The sequence below is a fragment of the Crocodylus porosus genome, unplaced genomic scaffold (assembly GCF_001723895.1).
Source record: "Crocodylus porosus isolate Cpor-Errol unplaced genomic scaffold, CroPor_comp1, whole genome shotgun sequence".
Classification (NCBI taxonomy): Eukaryota; Metazoa; Chordata; order Crocodylia; family Crocodylidae; genus Crocodylus; species Crocodylus porosus.
Genome location: NW_017728894.1, coordinates 134,547 through 152,859, shown reverse-complemented (window position 1 = coordinate 152,859; position 18,313 = coordinate 134,547). Strand labels below are relative to the sequence as shown.

Sequence of the window (18,313 nt, the reverse complement as noted above, 5' to 3'; positions counted from 1 at the left end):
CTCCCCAGCCTCCACAGACCCTCATGGACCCCCCAGCCCCCATGAACCCCACCCCTCCCAGACCCACGGACCCTCTACCCCCCCTCACCTTGTCAGGATCGAGGGGGAAGTCGGCGTCCAGCAGCTCCCCGTCGTCCTCGGGCTCCCCCTCGTACATCTTGTAGGTGGGGTTCCCGATCTCCACGTTCATGGCCCCGTTCGTCATCCGCTGGTGCTGGAAGCCCTTGGCCCTGGGGGAGGGAGCAGGGAAGGGCAGAGGGTCAGCGTGGCCGGCCATGGGGTGGGGGTTGTCCAGGGCTGTGGGGGAGCACGTGTACAGCACGGTCCGGGCCTCAGTGCCCGGGGTCTTGGCAGCTGGGCCCAGGGACCCCCAGAGAATCAGAGACCATGAGGGTGGGAAGGGAGCTCAGGGGTCACATCGAGTCCAACCCCCTGCTCCGAGCAGGACCAGCCCCAGCTACATCACCCCAGCCAAGGCTTTGTCCTAAAAACCTCCAAGGATGGAGGCTCCACCACCTCCCTGGGGAGCCTGTTCCAGTGCTTTACTACCCTCCTGGTGAGTTTTTCCTCATATCCAACCTCAACTTCCCTTGCTGCAGCTTGAGCCCATTGCTCCTTCTGTCATCTCTCACCACCAAGAACAGTCCAGCTTCTTCCTCTATTATTCAATCCCCCAGTCTTCTCTTCTGCAGCCTAAATAAGCCCATTTCCCTCTCTTCACACCAGCCACTGATGTTTGTCACCAATTCTCCAACGTGTCCACATCCTTTCTGTCATGGGGGGGCCCACAACTGGACACCAGACTCCAGATGTGGTCTCACCAGTGCCAAATAGAGAGGAAGAATCGCTTCCCTCCACCTCCTACCAGCGCAGCCCAGGATGCCGTTAGCCTTCTTGGCACCAAGGCCACACTGCTGGCCCCTATTCAGCTTCTTGTCCCCTGTCACCCCAGGGCCTTTTCTGCAGAGCTGCTGCCCAGCCAGTCTCCCCAAGCCTGACCCGGTGCCCGGGATTGCTCCAATTGACACTGCAGGACTTTGCGCTTGTCCTTGCTGAACCTCCCGTGATTTCTCTGGGTTCAATCCTCCCGTGTCCAGGTCTCTCTGAATCCTGGCCTTCCCCTGCAGCGTGTCTACTACTCCCCCCTACCCCACTTCAATTCCCACAGGACCCTCTGCCCCCCGCCAGACACCTCACCCTTTAATGCGCCGCTTGTACCAGAGGAAGGCCAGCACAGCCAGCACGACTAGTAGGACCAGCACGATGCTGATGACAATGGGTGTTGTTCCTGTGGGGGGGAGGGACGGGAGGTTTGTTATGGGGGTTATGGATCCCACACCCTGCCTCTTCCCCACCCCCAGCCAGCCAGATGGGTACAGCCCCCTGGGATTTGGAGGGTAGGTGGCGAGACCCCTCCTCCCCCCGCCCCTGCCGGCTGGGACCCCCACGCGTGCCACGCTGCCCGGGGTCCCCACTCCAGGCCCCGCGTACGTACGGTTGTTCTGCTGCTCGCTGACGGCGAGCTCCTCGCAGCGCTGCCCTGTCTGCCCGACAATGCACCTGGGGAGAGGGTGGGGGTGAGGAGCAGGGAAGAGGTGGGTAGTGAGGACAGGGGTCCGCACCCCCCAGGCCCAAGCCAGCCCCCAGCACTTACTGGCACTCAGGCAGCTGCGTCTTGGGGTTGATGGTGCAGGTGCCCCCGTGCAGGCAGTAGTTGTCGCAGCTCAGGCAGTTGGGGGCCACCTTGCCCCCAGGGCAGCTACGGGCAGGGAAGAGACAGCGTCAGCAGGCACTGACACAGCCCTCAATGCCAGCAGAGCTGGAGCTGCCCACTCCATCCAAGGCTTCCCCCTCCCCAAGTGGCAGGAGACCCGGAGTTGGGACTGGCCCCCAGCTGTGGCTGGGCACGGGCACCCCTGGGTGTCTGCAGCTCCAGGACACCTACACGCAGGTGACGTCCCCGCTCTGCTTGTTGATGTTGCAGGTGCCCTCCTGGCAGCGTGAGCACTTGTTGTCCTGACAGCGGGCGCCCTCGTACTGTGGCGGGCAGCGGCACTGCTTGGTGCCATCTGGCGCCAGCTGGCATATGCCCTCGTTCTCGCAGTACTCAAAGCACTGGCCTGCAGGGAGCAGGGGGTGGGGGTGAGCGTTGGGACCCCCCCTGCGCCCCCGGCCCCTGCCCACAGTGCACAGCCCTGCTCACCAGCGTCTCACCCTTGCAAACGCGCACTGCGCACGCACACATGTATGCACATGCATGCACATGTGCACGTACACAAACGCATGGGACAGAACCCAGGAGTCCTGGCTCCTGGCAGCTCCCTCCCCAGCCCACCAGACCTCCCCTCTCTGCCCCCCGAATGCTGGCAGCTCCCACCAGCTGGACTCCCCGCTCCCCGGCTGCGGGACCCAGGCATCCGGCGGCACTCACGGAACTGGCACTTGTCACCACTGAATTCGGGCAGGCAGCGGCAGTTGGGCTGGTTGCCCTGGTTGACGGTGCAGGTGCCGTTGTGGTAGCAGTAGTCCATGCACACCTGCTGGTTGCACCATGGTCCCGTGAACCCGGTGGGGCAGCGGCACGTTGGCACCCCTGGAGGGTGGGGGGGGCAGAGGCATCAGAGAGGCAGGGGCCCAGAGAACCCAGGTGTCCGGGCTACAGCTCCTCCAATGCTCTGCTTCCCCTCCGCCCCCCTGCTCCCTCTTCTGTATCACCCTGGGGGGTCCCCCCTCCTCGCCCATGGGTGCTCACCGGAGCGGGAGGCGGTGCAGGTGCCCCCGTTCTGGCAGTATTCCCAGCACTGGTCGACCTGGCACTTGTCGCCGTTGTAGCGTGGCTGGCACCGGCACTTGGCCTGCTTGCGGGCATTGAGGAAGCAGCTGCCCCCGTTCAGGCAGACCAGGCTGCAGGTATCACTGGTGGGCGCTGGAGGGGAGAGGGCAGCAGGGAGCTCAGCCAAGGCTGTGGCTCAGGCCCACACCCCCTACCCGCACGAGAGCCCCCACGTACCGACGGGCGAGATGGTGGGGGAGGGCACGACCACACAGGTGCCATTGTCCAGCCGCTTGCCGTTGGGGCAGGTGCAGACGGGGCCGCTGGGGCTGAGCAGGCAGAGCCACTCGCACTTCTTGCGGTCACACGGGTTGGTCACTGCAGGGGTGGGAGGTGGGGGGCATGAAGGCCAGGCTAGGAGGGTCCTACCATGCACCCCTCTGCTCTCGTATCCTCACCCCCAGCACAGAGCGTCCCCTCCCTGGCCCGGATCAGCCACGCACACCCAGGAGATGCCGGCGTGGACCGCCCCGTTGGTGCTGGGGGTGCCCTGGGGGGCAACTCACCGTCCGGCTGCTTGTGCTGGTGGTAGAGCACCACGTCGGTGGCGTGGTTGAGGCCCGACGTCAGGTTGACCACGGGCTCACGCCCAAACTTGTGGATGCGGAAGATGAGGTTGTTGATGTAGGTGACACCGTAGATGTAGTCCTCAAAGATTTCGATGCTGAAGGGGTGGCTCAGGCCTGGGGAGAGGGGCACAGTCAGGGACAGCCCATGCCCAGGGCATCTCTGTGGCTCCCCACCCACCCCAGGCCCCGGCCCCGGCCCCTCACCCTTCTTGTTGTCGATAGCCACCACGGGGTCAGTGCCATTGAGGCGGATGCTGCCGATGACAGAGAGTTTGGCGTCGGCCCAGTACAGCCGCTCGTTGTGGTAGTCCACGGCCAGGCCTGGGGGGGCAGGCACGAACGTGAGTGCCATTACGGGCCCCCTGGGCTCTTGTCCATGCCCTCCCCCCGACTTGCTGAGTGGGGAAACTGAGGCAGGGAGCCCGGATCACACTCAGAGTCCAAGAGGGCGGCTGAAAATGGGACCCAGGTGTCCTCTGCTCCAAACCTTAGACCCTGCTGCTCTCCCGGAGCTGGGGATGGGACCCAGGTGTCCAGGCTCCCGATCCCTCTGCTCTAAGCCACTAGACCCCACCCTCCTCCCACAGCAGGGAGAGAACCCAGGTGTCCCGCTGGCATCACCCGTGGGCCACTGGATATTGTTCTGCACCAGCGTCTCCCGCAGGGTCCCATCCATGGCAGCTGTCTCGATTTTGGGGTGGTTGCCCCAGTCCGACCAGTACATGGTCCTACAGGGGGGAAGGGATCAGTCAGCCATGGGGGGGTCAGGGTGGGACACCCTGTCCCTGCAGACCCCGGTGCCCCCCGACCTCACCCCCGCAGCGGGTCCACGACAATAGCGTGCGGCTCGTCAATCATGGCCGAGATGAGCGTCTTGTGGTTCTCGCCCTTCATCTGCGCCACCTCGATGACGTCGCGCCCAGCGTCTGTCCAGTACACGTTCCCGGCCACCCAGTCCACCGCGATGCCCCGTGGCATCTTCAGCCCTGAGATCTGCCGGGCGCCAAGAGACGTGAGCACCCCGGCCTGCAGCCCGGCCCCCCTTGCCCAGCGCCCAGCCCCTGGCCCCCAGCTCACATTGAGGTGGGTGACGGTGCTGTCCAGCTGGCGCCGGTTGCGGTTGGCGGCAGTGGAGGCAGCGGAGGAGGCGGGCAGCTCACGGTAGGAGATGCGGCCTGTGTGCCAGTTGGTCCAGTAGATCTTGTTGCCCTTGACGTAGATGTCCATGGCATCGATGCGCACGTCCTCATCGCCCTGGAAGGCCGGCTCGTGAGCCGAGTTGGGGTTGAAGGGGAACATGCTGCGGATCTTGTTGTCGTCCGCGATGTACAGGATCTGGTGCTCTGAGCCTGGGGGCGGCAGGGGGGTGTTGCTCCCTCTGTCCAGAATGGGTGGGGGGCACCCCCAGACCCAGCAGCCCCCAGGGTCTCTGCCCAGGGAGGGACAGGGAATGCCAAAGAGAAGGGTTGTTGGAGGCTGGAGCCCTGCCCCGTGCACAGACACGCCCTGCCTGGGCTCACACATGCATGCCAAGGCCTGTACACAAGGCCCCTCACTCCTGACCTGCAGCCCACCGCCCTGCCGGTGCCCCTCACTCCCGACCCGCACGCCCTGGTGCCCGGCCCCCACCCCCCTAGTACCTTCGGCCTTGCAGGTGTGGTGGGTCTTGACAAAGTTGCGGGAGCAGCTGCAGACGTAGGAGCCCTTGGTGTTGTTGCAGAGCTGAGAGCAGGTCCCGAACTGCAGGCACTCATTGATATCTGGGTGGAGCAGAGGGGGTGGGGGGCAGCGGGTGATGGGGGGCACCAGATGCACCCAGCTCTGGGGTGGGACTGTCTGCCGCCCAAGAGTTCCCATGGCTTGGCCCAGGCCGTGGGCAAGGACCGCCTGGCCCTGGACCCGGAAGGCCTGAGGCCCACAGGGGTGCCCCAGCCCACCCCCTGCCCTGGTACCTTGGCAGGCGTTCTTGGTGGGCACCTTCTGGAAGCCACTGGGGCAGGCGCAGTATGTGGCCGTCGGCGATTGAACGCACTTGGCCTCATCTCTGCACATGCTTATGTTGGTCTGGCAGTCGTACATCTTGGGGTCTGCAGGTGGCATGCGGCGCCCGTTAGCAGGAGGGGGCCTACCCTGCCGGTGCCCCTCACTCCCAACCCGCTGCCTCCTGTCCTGCCAGTGCCCCTCACTCCCAACCTACAGCCCCCCGCCCAGCTGGTGCCCCTCACTCCTGACCCACTGCCCACTGCCCTGCCCTGCTAGCAATGCCTTCCCACCCTGGTAGCAGTGCTCCTCGTCAGAGCCGTCGCCGCAGTCGTCAAAGAAGTTGCAGTGCAGGTTGGCGCTCACGCAGCGCCCGTTATTGCAGGAGAACTCGCTCTTCTCCTGGCTGCAATTCCGGGGCTTGGGAGACTCTGCAGAGGGTCGTGCGGTGGGGGGGGCATTAGGGGGGCAAGAGGCAGCCCCGAAGGCACTGACACCCCCTCTCAGCCATCCCTGCCCTGATAGACCTGGCAGGCAGGGCAGGGCACCCCCATAGGTCCAGAGGGCTAGGAGCCGGGACACCTGGGCTCCATGCCCTAGGGTCTCATGGCTTAGAGCAGGGTGGCACAGGAGCCAGGATGGCTGGATTCTCTTCCCAGCTCAGTGTGTGTGTGTGGGGGGGGTCTCTAGAGACTGGAACAGGGATTGAGACTCCTGGTTTCAACCCCTGGCTCTGGGGGGTGGGTGGGTCTGGGAGCAGTGGTCCTGAGGCTGAGAGCCCAGGAAAAGGGTGGGGGGCATCCTGGGGGCCTCACCACAGTCGCGCTCGTCAGTGCCGTCACCACAGTTGTCGACGCCGTCACACTGGCGCCCGATCCACAGGCAGACGCGCTCGTTCTTGCAGCGGAATGGCCGGTCCGGGGGGCACTGGAACTTCACTGTGCAGGGGGGCACACAGCAGCTCAGCTGGGGAAGGCCAGCCCCCTGAAGTGAAGCCCACCCTCAAACCCCCCGCCCTTGCCCTGGACTGTCCCGGGGGCTGTGCCCAGCACCTCATTCCCAACCTGTCCTGGGGCTGCAGCTCCAGGGACCAGGCCAGAGCTGCTCCCAAATGCATGTCTGCAAGTAAACAATTACCTGCATGCACACATGTGTGTGTACGTGTATGTGTGTACATGCATGCGTGTATGCACAAATATAAGTGCACATGCATATGCGGGTATGAAAGGGCACACGAGCATGGGCATGTGTTTTGTGTACGTGCATGCATGGCCTCAGACTCATTCTTATCCTGTTCCAGGCGTGGAGGGGGGAGGCTGGGGGCAGGGGGCACTCCTAGCCCTGGGGCACGGGGAGGGAGTATGGAGGGGCACACCCAGCCCGGGGGGGCACGGGCAGAGGGCACTCACGACACTCCTCAGGGTTCTCATCCGAGTTGTCCCCGCAGTCGTCCTCGCCATCGCACTTCCAGGCCAGGGGCTTGCACAGCGTGTTGTTGCACTGGAACTCGTCCAGGGGGCAGGTGCGCACTGTGGGTGTGAAGCGGGGGACATCAGGGCCCAGCTGCATCCAGGAATGCCACCCCCCCCAACTGTCAGCAGTCCCCCTTCAACATGGAAGGGAGGGAAGAGCCCGGGGTAGCTCAGCTCAGCTCACAGCACCCCCCACTGCCTCGTACGAGGGCATGTGCACGTGTCCAGAGGGCACATGTGTGTGCCCAAGGGGGGGTGGAGGGGCTTACCCAGGCTGCTGCAGCTCTCCTCGTCGCTGCCGTCCATGCAGTCGGCGTCGGCGTCGCAGCGCCAGCGCATAGGGATGCAGTGCCCGTTCTTGCACTGGAACTGGTCGAACTCGCAGCGTGGTGTGCAGTCTTTCTGCGGGGGGGGGGTGGGGAGAAGATGAAGCAGGGTACCCAGTGCCCCCCCACCCCTTCCTGCACCTCCCACACTCGCCAGCCATACCTCATCAGAGCCATCGGCGCAGTCATGGTCCCCATCGCATTTCCAGCGCCCAGCAATGCAACGCCCATTGGCGCAGGAGAACTCGCTCTCAGAGCAGGGCCGGGGCGCTGTGGGCACAGAGCACAGCGGGGGGGCAGTGAGGGAGGGAGCACAGCCAGGAGGTGCTGGGGAGGATAGCAGGGTGGGGGGGCGCGGAGAGGGGTGGGCAGCAAGCAGGGCTGGGAGTGGGGGGTGCATGGCTCATATTTCCTCCTGATGGCCCCAGGGCATGGGGGGTCCAGACAGACCCAGCACCCCCCAACAAACCCCCCAGCCCCTTTGGCCATGCCATGGAGCTGCGACCCCTAGGGAGGGGGGTCGCCACCCAGCCATGGGGCAGCTTGGTTGGGAGGGTGGGGTCATGCACCGTATCTCAGGTGGGACATCCATGGCGGGGGGCAAAGGAGGGTTGGGGGCGTCGGAACTGATATGAGCCATGCACGCGCCAGGCCCTGCTGCCCACGGGGAGAGGCTGGGAGCTCCCAGGCGCCCCGCACCCTCCCGAGCAGCCCCCGGCTCCCACCCCGGGCAGAGACGACCCGCAGGAACCTACCTCTGAACGCCCGCACGACAGTGTGAAATGAGAGAAACGGAGATGAGGTGAAATGGCAGAGACCCGACACACAGCGGTGGGGGCCCCTGGGCCGTGCTGAGCCTGCCCTGTGCCCCAGTGCAGCCCCTAGCGCGCGGCCCAGTTCCCCCAGCCTGCGCCCAGTGCCAGCTCTGCACGTACTGCAACTCTCCTCATCCGAGTTGTCGCCGCAGTCGTTGTCGTAGTCGCACTGCCAGCGCCCAGGCACGCACCGGTTGTTCTTGCAGCGGAACTGGTAGGGCTCACATGTGCGCTCATCTGTGGGGGGGGCAGGCGGTTGGAGGTGGGACTCCTGGGGGTGCCAGGCCTGGGGGTCCAGGGTTCGGAGGGCTCTTATGACCCCTTAATGCCCAGGGAAAGGGATCCCCCCGGCCCTCGGCTCACCACACTCCTCCTTGGGCTCATCGGAGCCGTCGCCACAGTCGTCCTCGCCGTCGCACTTCCAGCGCGCTGGGATGCAGCGCCCCGAGTCCTTGCAGCGGAACTCGTCCAGGCCGCATGTCATCTGGGCTGGGGGAGTGGGCACAGGGGTCACCTCCCTGTGTGCCCCCCCCTCGGCAGCTGCCCCGCGACAAGCTGCGGGGTTCTCAGCCCGTTCTTGGGGAGGGTCCCAGGCTCGTCCCCGGCCCCTTACTGCAGTTGGCGGGCTCATCAGAGCCGTCGGCACAGTCGTTGTCACGGTCGCACACCCACACACGCGGGATGCAGCGCTTGGTGATGGCACACTGGAACTGGTTGGGGGCGCAGGTCACCTCGGCTGCGGGCACAGGGGGGTCAGGAGGGGGCTGCAGCCAGGGTGGGGTGGGGTAGGGGGGCAGGAGAGGGTGGGAAGTGCCTGAAAACCATGGCAACCCTGGAGTGACAGCAGTGACCTCATCACACCCTCCCCCAGCAGCTCTAGGGTCCAGTTGTGGGGTGGGGAGGGTAACATGGGGGTAATAACCCCCCTCCCATTGCAGCCAAGTCCCGGATGGGCCTGGAGGACGGGTCCCGTTAACCCATGGCTCTCCTTGCTCCTGGATTATCCCCCCTGGGGATCCTCCTGCAGCACAGGGGTGGGGGGCACTCACGACAGTCCTTCTCGTCCTCGCCGTCCCCACAGTTGTCCTGCCCGTTGCAACGGAAGATGCCAGGGATGCAGCGGTTGGTGTTGGTGCACTTAAACTGGCTGGGCAGGCACACGTGGATCTCTGGGGGGAGGTAGGGGGTAGGGTGAGATGCCTGCCACGGCCTCCCCTGCTCCAGCCAGCAGCCCCCCATGTCCTGAACATGGAAATCCTGCGATCTGCGGGGCCAGCAGGGAGCTTTGGGGGTCATGGCTGGTCCAGGCCGGAGGCAGGATCAGGCCTGTCCAAACCACCGCCGACAAAGCCGGGGTCCAACCTTTTAGTCCAGACCCGCAATGCAGCACCAGGCACCACACCCAGCCCTGCCCCTGGGGTAAAATTCCTTCTTGACTCCCAATCTGGCATTGATCTAACCCTGAGTGCAGGGGCAAGAACCTCCAGCCAGGGCCTTGCAGGGCTGGTGCCAACCGGAGCATTGGTACAGCCCAGCTGCCATCCCCAGCACCTCTGGGGGGGCTTCGAAGCCCCCTGAGACAAGGAGCAGAAGCCAGGGGGATTCCCTAACCCACTTTGCTGCAACTTTCAGCCCTGGCTCTGTGTCTTACTCCCTGCCCAAAATGGCCAAGGTGTCCCCCTCTCCGAGGACCAGAGGCTGCTCTTGTGTCTCCTCAAGTGCCTCTTAAGCAAGCTGAGGGTGCCCAGCTCTTCCAGAGTGCCCCCCCACTGTCCCCCAGCCAGAGTGTGGGACCCAGGCATCTGGGGCCACGTACCGCAGTTGGCCTCATCGGAGTTGTCCTGGCAGTCGTTGTCGCCGTCGCAGATGAAGGCCGGGTTGGTGCAGATCCCCGTCGAGCACTGGAACTGGCCCGGGCGGCACTTGAACTCAGCTGCAGGGGGAAGGAGGGGCGGCAGAGGTGATGTCTCCAACCCCACAAACCCCCTTTGCCTTTCTCTAGGACTGATGCCCCCCTGCGTGGCACCCGCGTGGGCAGGACAGCGCCGGCCTGGCCGCAGCAGGGAACTCATTGCGGGGAAGGAGTGTGGCAGTCCCCCGAGACTCACGGCAGTCCTCGGGCTCGTCGGAGCGGTCCCCGCAGTCGTCCTCCGTGTCACATTTCCACCAAAAAGGGATGCACTTGTCGTTCTTGCACACAAACTGCACAGGGAGATGCGGCCGTGAGGGGGGGTCCCGGGCAGGCTCCCTCCATGTCCAGACCCTATGTCCCTCCCTTTGCCCTAAACCCTAGGGGAGTTGGGGGTGGGGGGTAGGGAGACCCCAGGAGAGGGGTCTGGCAGCTCCCAGCCAAGACAGACTCCTCCCACAAAGCAGAGCGAGTCAAGGGGACCCCCCCCCATCTCCCCAGATGCACCCATGCATGATACCCAACATGTGTCCATGCGTACACGTGTGCACGCACCTGTATGTGCCCCCCAGGTACGAGGAGGCAGGGGGCCTGGCATTGCTTTGGCAAAGAGGTACACACAGGTTCACATGTATATGAAAACACACACAGCCTGTCTCACCCCAGCAGGTGTGAGTGTGTGTTGGGGGGTGGTTGGGGGGGGCTATCAGGAGAGGCTGCAGTGGCCAAGGCCTGCCACAAGGTGGTGCTGCTTTGGCAGAAGTACACACATATCTGTACCCCTGTGCGGCATATGTAAGTGTGAATCCAGGCACATGCATATGAAAACATGCATGTGCCCTGTCCCTGCCCAATGGGTGTGTGTGCATGTGTGTGTGTGTGAGTGAGTGTGTTGTGGGGGCATATTGGGTGAGGCTGCAGTGGCCAAGGCCTGCCACAAGGTGGCACCACTGCCTTGGCGTAAGTACATAAATGCCAGTGCCTCCATGCACATGGATAAGTGCGAATCCAGGCACACATGTTCACACGCATATGAAAACACGCACCTTGTCCCATCCCACCAGGTGTGCATATGTGTGTGCATGTGTGTTCATGTGTGTGTGGGTCGGGAGGACACATCAGGCAACCTTGGCAAAGAGCTCCATGCACCCACCCACAGAGCAGCCTGGACACACTCACGTGTAAACACATGCGTGCCCCCCCTCCAAGGGTACCTGGCTGGCAGTGCAGTTGGAGACACAGGTCTTGCCATCGCCGCCCAGGTAGAAGTTGGTGGGGCAGGCGCACTTGTGCCCCCCGCCCGGGGACAGCAAGCAGAGGTTGCTGCAGCCCCCATTGCTCACCTTGCAGGGATGGTCGGGCACTGGGGGGGAAAGGGGGCAGAGTGTCAGCACCATGGATGCCCCGCACTCCTAGGGACAGATCCTCTCTGCCTCCCTGACAGGCAGGTCTAGGTGCCACCCAGACCCCAGCCCAGGTGCCCTGATCCCAGGCTGGGGGGTGGGGGGGGATGGACACAGAGACCAGGGACACTCACCATCGGGCTGGCGGTAGGGGTGATAGATGTGGATGTCCATGGGCCGGTGCAGGGTGCTGATCAACATGGTCTTGTTGGCGCCCGTGGTCTTGTGAGCCCGGTTGATGGACTTGGTCTCCCAGTCCGTCCAGTAGATGAAGTCCTCAAAGAGCGTCAGGGCGAAGATGTGCGGGATGTCCTGGCTCAGCACTGCAGGGTGGGTGGGGGGGTGCTCAGGGCTGGGGGGGTCCCCACTCAGCCTCTCCCACCACCCAGCGCCAAGTGGGTACCATGGGACAGGGAGCCCTGGGGCTGGTCCCCAGACCTCACGGGGCTGCCAGGGGCCCAGGGAAGGGAAAGGAGGTAAACAGGGATGTGCTAGGGTCAGGCACAGGGCTGGGGGTGCCCTCCAGCCCCTACATGCTAGACACACACACACACACACACACACACACACACACACACACACACACACACACACACGATTGAACCCAGAAGTCCTGGTCCTGGGGGTGCCATGCTCGAGCCCTGCACCTGTGTGCCGGTTGGAGCCATCCAGGCTGGCAAACTCGATGTAGTCCTCACGGGCATCGGCCCAGTAGATACGCCCATTGATGTAGTCGAGCGTGAGGCCGTTGGGCCACGTGATCCTGGTGTCCACGACCACGCTGCGCTTGGTGCCGTCCATCCCAATCTTCCCGATCAGGGAGTGGTCACCCCAGTCTGTCCAGTACAGGTAACTGGGGCAGGTGACAGGGGCCCATCAGAGCCTGCAGCACTGGCCTGGCACTACCCGCTGCATGGGCAGGAAAACTGAGGCATGGAGGGGGCAGGGGGAGGCTGGGACATTACAAGGCTGGGGAGAGGAACCCAGGGCACTGCTACGCGTTCAATTAAAGCTGGAGAGAAACCAGCTAGAGAGATGCTATGTGCTAACTACCTTGCACATGTGGTTAGTGTACATTTACTGCGCAATTCACCAGTTCATTGCGTGCGAATTACTTTGCACGTGGCTGGCTTACATTTATTGCGTGATTCCTTCCCCTGTTCCTCACATGCTACTTACTTCACATGTGCAGCCAACATAAATTTATTGCGTGACTCCCCTGCTCATCACGTTAATTATTTTACATATGTGCCCGGTGTAAATTTATTACACGATTCCCCTGTTCATCACATGCTGATTACTTCACGTGTGGCCAGCGTACATTTATTGCACGAGCCCCCTGTTCATCGCATGCTAATTACTTTACATGAATGGCCAACGTAAATTTATTGCACAATTCTTCCACTCATCACATGCTAATTACATTGCATGTATGGCCAGGCTAAATTTATCGCGCGATTCCCCAGTCTGTTGCGTAATACATGTAACGTGTAGCAAGCATCCTGACAGGATACCAAGCTCTTGGCATTAGCCGGATGGGTCCCAAGCTGCGGTGCGAGGAGGGAAGGTGCCTCCAGGCTCAGTGAGGGCACCAGGGTTGGCTGGCAGGGATTTTGGGGGCACCCCCCCAAAGCGAATGCCCCCCCAGCTCTCACCCATTCTGCACGTCGACCACGAGGGCGCGGGGCTCGCGCAGACCCGAGTTGACCAGCACTGTGCGATAGGCCCCGTTGAGCTTAGACACCTCAATGGTGTCTCGGCCCTTGTCGCACCAGTACAGGTTGCCCCCCACCCAGTCCACAGCCAGCCCATCTGGGTTGCTGAGGCCTGTGCGGTGCAGCACCTGTGGGAGCGGCAACAACGCCGGGTCAGAGCCAGGATCAGGGCCCAGCCACCCCTGCCATGCTGTGAGCACAGCAGGTCTCAGGCCAGGAGCTGCCCGTGGCAGGGGTCGTGGGGCAGGGATCATGCCCGGGGGGGCCAGGACCCACCTGCACATTGCTACCGTTGATGTGCATGCGCCGGATCATGCTGCCCTGTGTGGTCACGTCGGTCCAGTAGATCATCTGCTCCCGGTAGTCAAAGTCCAAGGCCACCGCGTTGTTCAGGCCCTGCAGCCCCCCAGGGTGGATGCATTATGGCCCAGCACCTCCCTGACTCCCAGGGCTGCTGGGGGTGCAGGGGGAAATCGGGGGCCTGGCTGGGGAGCAAGGCACCCCCCAGGGGCATGCTGAGGCCAGCTGCGGTGCTGGGGTGAGAACCCAGGAGTCCAGGCCTCAGCTGCTATGTGCAAGACCGCCCCCCTCCCCACCCCCATCTGCAGTGGTGAAGGGAACCCAAGAATCCAGGCCCACCTGCTTGAGCAGCGTGTAGTTGGAGCCATCCAGGTTGAGCTTGCGCAGGTAGTAGCGGTTGGCAAAGATGAGGAAGGGCTCATCACCTGCGAGGGGATGCCTGGGTCAGCTGGGTCAAATCACACCCCCACCAGGACATGCACGTATGCACGCGTGACTGTTTGTGGCCTCTGCGGAGCGCAGGGGCAGCAGGATTCCTCCCCCCCAACCCAAACACGAGCAGGGCAAGGAGCTCAGTACCCTCTGAATGGGGCCTATGGAGCCCAAGGGCATCGGGCCCAAACACAGCATCCACTCTGGGCATCCCACCACAACTGTGCATATTCACCTGGGCACATACAGGTGTACATGTGGACATACATGTGCATGTGAACACACACTTGTGCATGCACACACAAGCAGGCACATATGTGCATGCATTCATACATACACATATTTACATACATGCCTGCACATACCTACCTGGGTGCACCCACGCATACATACACCCTTGTGCACATGCATGCCTACCTGTGGACACAGGCATGCATATATGCCTGCATATGCCTGCACAGGTGCACCCCTCCCACATGGGCATACACACATGTGAACACGCCTGCCTACCTATGCACACACAGGCAAACATGCATGCAAACTTATGTGCACATACATGCCTACATGTGCCCGCACAGGCACGCACACACACAAACACAATGCCTACCATGTACATGCATGCCTACACACTTGCACACGCAAGCCAACATGTGCCTGCACAAGCATACACACACATGCACACACACACCTGTACGCACACGCACACACATTTACATTCATGCCTAAACATGCCCACACAGGTATACACACACACATGCCTACCTATGCAGACACAGGCAAACAGGCATGCACACACATGTGCACATACATTTATGTATAGGCATACACACACTCAGAAGCACACGCACTGCCTTCCTGTGCACACAGAGGCATGCATGCCCACAGATGCATGTGCACACAGGCCTCCAGGCGCCCACACACAGGCTCACCGGACACGGCTTTGCAGCTGGTGGGGTTGTCGGGCCGCAGGCGGTAGCCCTGGCGGCACAGGCACTTGTAGCTGCCCAGCGTGTTGATGCAGATCTGGCTGCAGGGATAGGTGGTGGAGCACTCGTCCACATCCACACACGTCTTCCCGTCGTCCTTCAGCCGGAACCCGGGGCGGCACCGGCACTGTGGGGGTTGCGGGGTCAGGGCGTGCCATGCCAGCCCTCATGCAAAGCCCCCCCACACCACCCCACTGTGCGCCCATGAGCGCATGCACGGTGCCCAGCAGCAAGCATGCATGAGCAGTGCCCTGGACACATTGCATGGGACTGCGTGCACCAGTCTATGCCGCCTGGCACAGACTGGGCATGGGTGCACGCAACACTGGTGGGAGGAGGCCTGGGTAGTGTGAGCACACGTGCGTGCAGTGTGCCATGGGCTGCGTGACTCTGCTGGGGGGCTGCACGGCGCAGCTCTGCACCCGCTCCCCGCCCAGCTGCTCCAGGATGTGCTGCCCCCTGGGGACTGGCATGAGCAGGGCCAGGAGTGTGAAGCTGTGTTTGTGTGTGTGTGCATGTGTATGCTGGCGCCTGGTGGCTAATGTGGGCAGGAGTGGAGAGTGCAAGGCCGTATGTGTGTGAGTGTACCCCCATGCAAATATGTGTGCATCTGCTGCCCCCTGGTGGCTGGTGTGGGCAGGGCCAGAAGTATGTAAACCCCACCACACATGCTGCCCCCTGGTGGCTGGTGTAGGCAGGGCTGGAAGCTTGTGCATGACTGTGTGTGCGCATGTGCACACACGTATGTGCTGCCCCTGGTGGCTGGCATGGGTAAAGCGGAGCATGTGAGGTTGTGTGTGTGTGTGCACGCACACATGTGTGCATATAGCTGGTACAGGCAGAGCCAGGAGCATGCAAGGCTGTGTATGTGCATGCACATATAACTGGCATGGGCAGGCTGGGAGCATGCCAGGCCATGTGTATGTGTACACGCATGTGCATATCCCCCATGCTCTCAGCCGGGCCAACCTTGTAGCCGATGCGCAGGTCCTCACAGTCCTGGGAGCAGCCGCTGAGCTTACGATTGAGGCACTCATTGATGAAGCAATTGAGCTCGTCGGAGCCGTCAGCACAATCAGCACGGCCATCGCACAGCAGCGCCTCGGGCACGCAGGTCCCCATCTTGCACAGGAAGAACGAGTCGTTGCACTTGCTCTCTGCAATGAGGCCATGGTGGGGGGCATCACTGGAGGCGCCCTGATGTCAGCCCTCACAGCCCCCCTGTGGCAGCTGGCCTGTGCCCCAGGCAGGCGGGGCCTGGAGCATGTGAGGCCATGTGTGTGCACGCATGCATGTGTGTGTGCATGTGAAGTTGTGTGTGCATGCATCTGTATGTGAGGCTGTATGCACATGAGTGTATGTGTGCGTATGCACAGGCACATGCGTGTCAGGCTCTGCATGTGCAGATAAGTGCGCGTGAGGCCATATGTGTGTAGGTATGTGTTTGTGTGCACGCACATTTGCTGCCCTCTGGTGGCTGCAACATGCAAAGCCGTGCGCATGCACGCGTGTGTGTGAGAGAAGAGGCCATGTGTGTCGCTGCCTGGTGGTTGGAGCGAGCATGCGGAGCCAGGAGACTGAGAGGCTGTGTGCATGTGCACACACGTGTACAGTGACTGCTGCCCCCCGGCAGCCAGCATGGGCACCAGTGCCTCCCCCACAGCCCCCAGGCTGGCACGCACCGGAGCTGGTGCAGCGCAGGTTCTTGGGTGCCTCGTCTGAGTGGTCGTGGCAGTCGAACTCGCCGTCGCACTCCCACTGTGCGTTGCTCAGGCAGCGCCCGTTGGCGCAGCGGAACTCGTGGGGGCCGCACGTCGGGTACTCTGGGGGTGGGGAACAGTCAGGCCCGGAGCTCCCCTCACACCTGCAGAACCTCTGGGGCAGCAGGCATGGCTCCCCAGTGCCCCCCTTCCCACAGCACCCGCCTGGAGCCCCCCCTTGCTTGAGGGTCTCATGGTCCCACGGGTGCTGCTTTGGGTGCCACGGGACCTACCGCACTCCAGGGACTCGTCAGAGCCGTCACTGCAGTCGTGGTCGTGGTCGCACACAAAGTGCTTGGGGATGCACTGCCGGTTGGCACACATGAACTCCCGCTCGTCGCACGTGTTGTTGTACACTGTGGGGGGGACACCGTGGGTCATCAGCACCACACAGCCCCCCTTGCCCCCCTTGACTTGCTGAGGGAAACAGGTATGGCAGGGCTCGTCTGAGGCCACGCAGAAAAGGACCCAGGTGTCCTGGCAGTCCCCTGAGAGCCCAGCCCCCACCTCCTGCAGCAGAACCCAGGGGTCCCATGACTGGTGGGTAGAGCCCCCCCACTCCTGCCGCCCTTGCACTCACGGCAGCCGGCAGCAAGGGTCTCGTCGGCACCATCAGCGCAGTCCTTGTCGCCGTCACAGAGCCAGCGCTCAGGCACGCACACGTAGGTGCCCGGGCACTGGAAGGACCCAGCACTGCAGGTCGTCAGGCCTGGGGTCAGGGGGCAGAGGTCAGCGCCTGCTCCCACTACTAGGCCCACGCCTCCTCCCAGGCTAGGTGTCCTCGCCGCTCCCCCGTGCGGCTCTAACCGCTGCGCCCTGCTCCCCTCCTGGGCCTAGGAGGAGAACCCAGGCATCAGGCCCCTCCACCCGCTCCGGCAGTGCTCACGGCAGTGGGTGCCCTCGTCGGAGCCATCCCCGCAGTCGTCGGCGCCGTCGCACACCCACAGCTTAGAGATGCAGCGGTGGTTCTTGCACTCAAACTGCACGGGGTAGCAGAACTTGTCTGCGGGGGGGAGAAGGCATTAGGGCCGTGCCAGGTTGGGCCAGGGTCCCCCAGGCTCCCACCTTCCAGAGATCAAAGACCCCCTACCCCCAACTTCTCATGATGCCCCTTGCTGCCCCAACTCCAGGCACTGCAAGGGTCCTCCAAGCCCTTTCCACAATGCCCTGCTTCATCTCCCCCCACCCCGCCGTCCTCCATGCCCTTCCCACAATGCCCAGCGCAGCTCACTGCAGTGGGTCTCGTCCTCGCCGTTCTCGCAGTCGTCCTCCTTGTCGCAGGTCCAGGACATGGGGATGCAGCGCCCGCTGGGGCAAGCAAAGTAGTTGGCCGGGCATTTGGGCTTCCGCATGCCTGGGGGGAGGGGGGCACGTGATGTCATAGGAAGGAGCACCCCTCCCCCATGGTCCCTTGCATGCACAGCTTTGCTTGCCCCGCCCCCCCGGCAGCCTGAGCCCCCCAGGCTGGCAATACCCCCCTCGTACCAGGGCAATTGCGCTCATCGGAGTAGTCACCGCAGTCATTGGCGCCGTCACAGACCCAGGTTGGGGCGTAGCACAGTGACGTGTGCTCACACTGCTGGAACGTCATGCCCTTCACCCCCAGCTTAAAGTAGCTGCTGCAGTCGGTGGCGGCTGCATGGAACCAGCCCCGGGGCCCAGTGTGAAGGGTGGGGCCTGCTGGGGCCCTGGGCACATGCACACGTCACACGCACATTGTACACAACCCCCGCACACCATGCACAGAGCACACAAGCCTCCCAGAGCAGTGCAGATCAGGCACGGACCACCCATGTATTGTGCAGGGAGCACG

General features: G+C 63.0%; 1 protein-coding gene across 1 annotated transcript in view; it reads right to left on the bottom strand.

The window, feature by feature from the left end:
- Window positions 1–71: 71 nt before the first annotated feature.
- LRP1 (LDL receptor related protein 1) overlaps window positions 72–18,313 on the bottom strand; it is a gene marked incomplete at its 3' end in the record, with an annotated part of 64,345 nt that continues 46,103 nt past the window's right edge. Inside the window, exons 49-88 of the mRNA XM_019556302.1 lie at window positions 17,986–18,135; window positions 17,732–17,854; window positions 17,387–17,503; window positions 17,081–17,209; window positions 16,734–16,856; window positions 16,423–16,563; window positions 15,710–15,897; window positions 14,684–14,867; window positions 13,662–13,747; window positions 13,299–13,418; window positions 12,963–13,150; window positions 11,955–12,160; window positions 11,442–11,630; window positions 11,119–11,267; window positions 10,104–10,197; window positions 9,812–9,928; window positions 9,045–9,164; window positions 8,609–8,731; window positions 8,359–8,484; window positions 8,116–8,232; window positions 7,344–7,450; window positions 7,124–7,256; window positions 6,792–6,911; window positions 6,198–6,320; window positions 5,676–5,813; window positions 5,355–5,489; window positions 5,043–5,162; window positions 4,480–4,751; window positions 4,217–4,395; window positions 4,024–4,130; window positions 3,607–3,723; window positions 3,340–3,516; window positions 3,011–3,151; window positions 2,753–2,926; window positions 2,432–2,593; window positions 1,946–2,120; window positions 1,655–1,759; window positions 1,496–1,560; window positions 1,198–1,288; window positions 72–230 (exon numbers count right to left, since the gene is read on the bottom strand). Of these exons, the coding sequence (XP_019411847.1) occupies window positions 72–230; window positions 1,198–1,288; window positions 1,496–1,560; window positions 1,655–1,759; window positions 1,946–2,120; window positions 2,432–2,593; window positions 2,753–2,926; window positions 3,011–3,151; window positions 3,340–3,516; window positions 3,607–3,723; window positions 4,024–4,130; window positions 4,217–4,395; window positions 4,480–4,751; window positions 5,043–5,162; window positions 5,355–5,489; window positions 5,676–5,813; window positions 6,198–6,320; window positions 6,792–6,911; window positions 7,124–7,256; window positions 7,344–7,450; window positions 8,116–8,232; window positions 8,359–8,484; window positions 8,609–8,731; window positions 9,045–9,164; window positions 9,812–9,928; window positions 10,104–10,197; window positions 11,119–11,267; window positions 11,442–11,630; window positions 11,955–12,160; window positions 12,963–13,150; window positions 13,299–13,418; window positions 13,662–13,747; window positions 14,684–14,867; window positions 15,710–15,897; window positions 16,423–16,563; window positions 16,734–16,856; window positions 17,081–17,209; window positions 17,387–17,503; window positions 17,732–17,854; window positions 17,986–18,135 (5,590 nt within the window). The remainder of the gene's footprint in view (window positions 231–1,197; window positions 1,289–1,495; window positions 1,561–1,654; window positions 1,760–1,945; window positions 2,121–2,431; window positions 2,594–2,752; window positions 2,927–3,010; window positions 3,152–3,339; window positions 3,517–3,606; window positions 3,724–4,023; window positions 4,131–4,216; window positions 4,396–4,479; window positions 4,752–5,042; window positions 5,163–5,354; window positions 5,490–5,675; window positions 5,814–6,197; window positions 6,321–6,791; window positions 6,912–7,123; window positions 7,257–7,343; window positions 7,451–8,115; window positions 8,233–8,358; window positions 8,485–8,608; window positions 8,732–9,044; window positions 9,165–9,811; window positions 9,929–10,103; window positions 10,198–11,118; window positions 11,268–11,441; window positions 11,631–11,954; window positions 12,161–12,962; window positions 13,151–13,298; window positions 13,419–13,661; window positions 13,748–14,683; window positions 14,868–15,709; window positions 15,898–16,422; window positions 16,564–16,733; window positions 16,857–17,080; window positions 17,210–17,386; window positions 17,504–17,731; window positions 17,855–17,985; window positions 18,136–18,313) is intronic.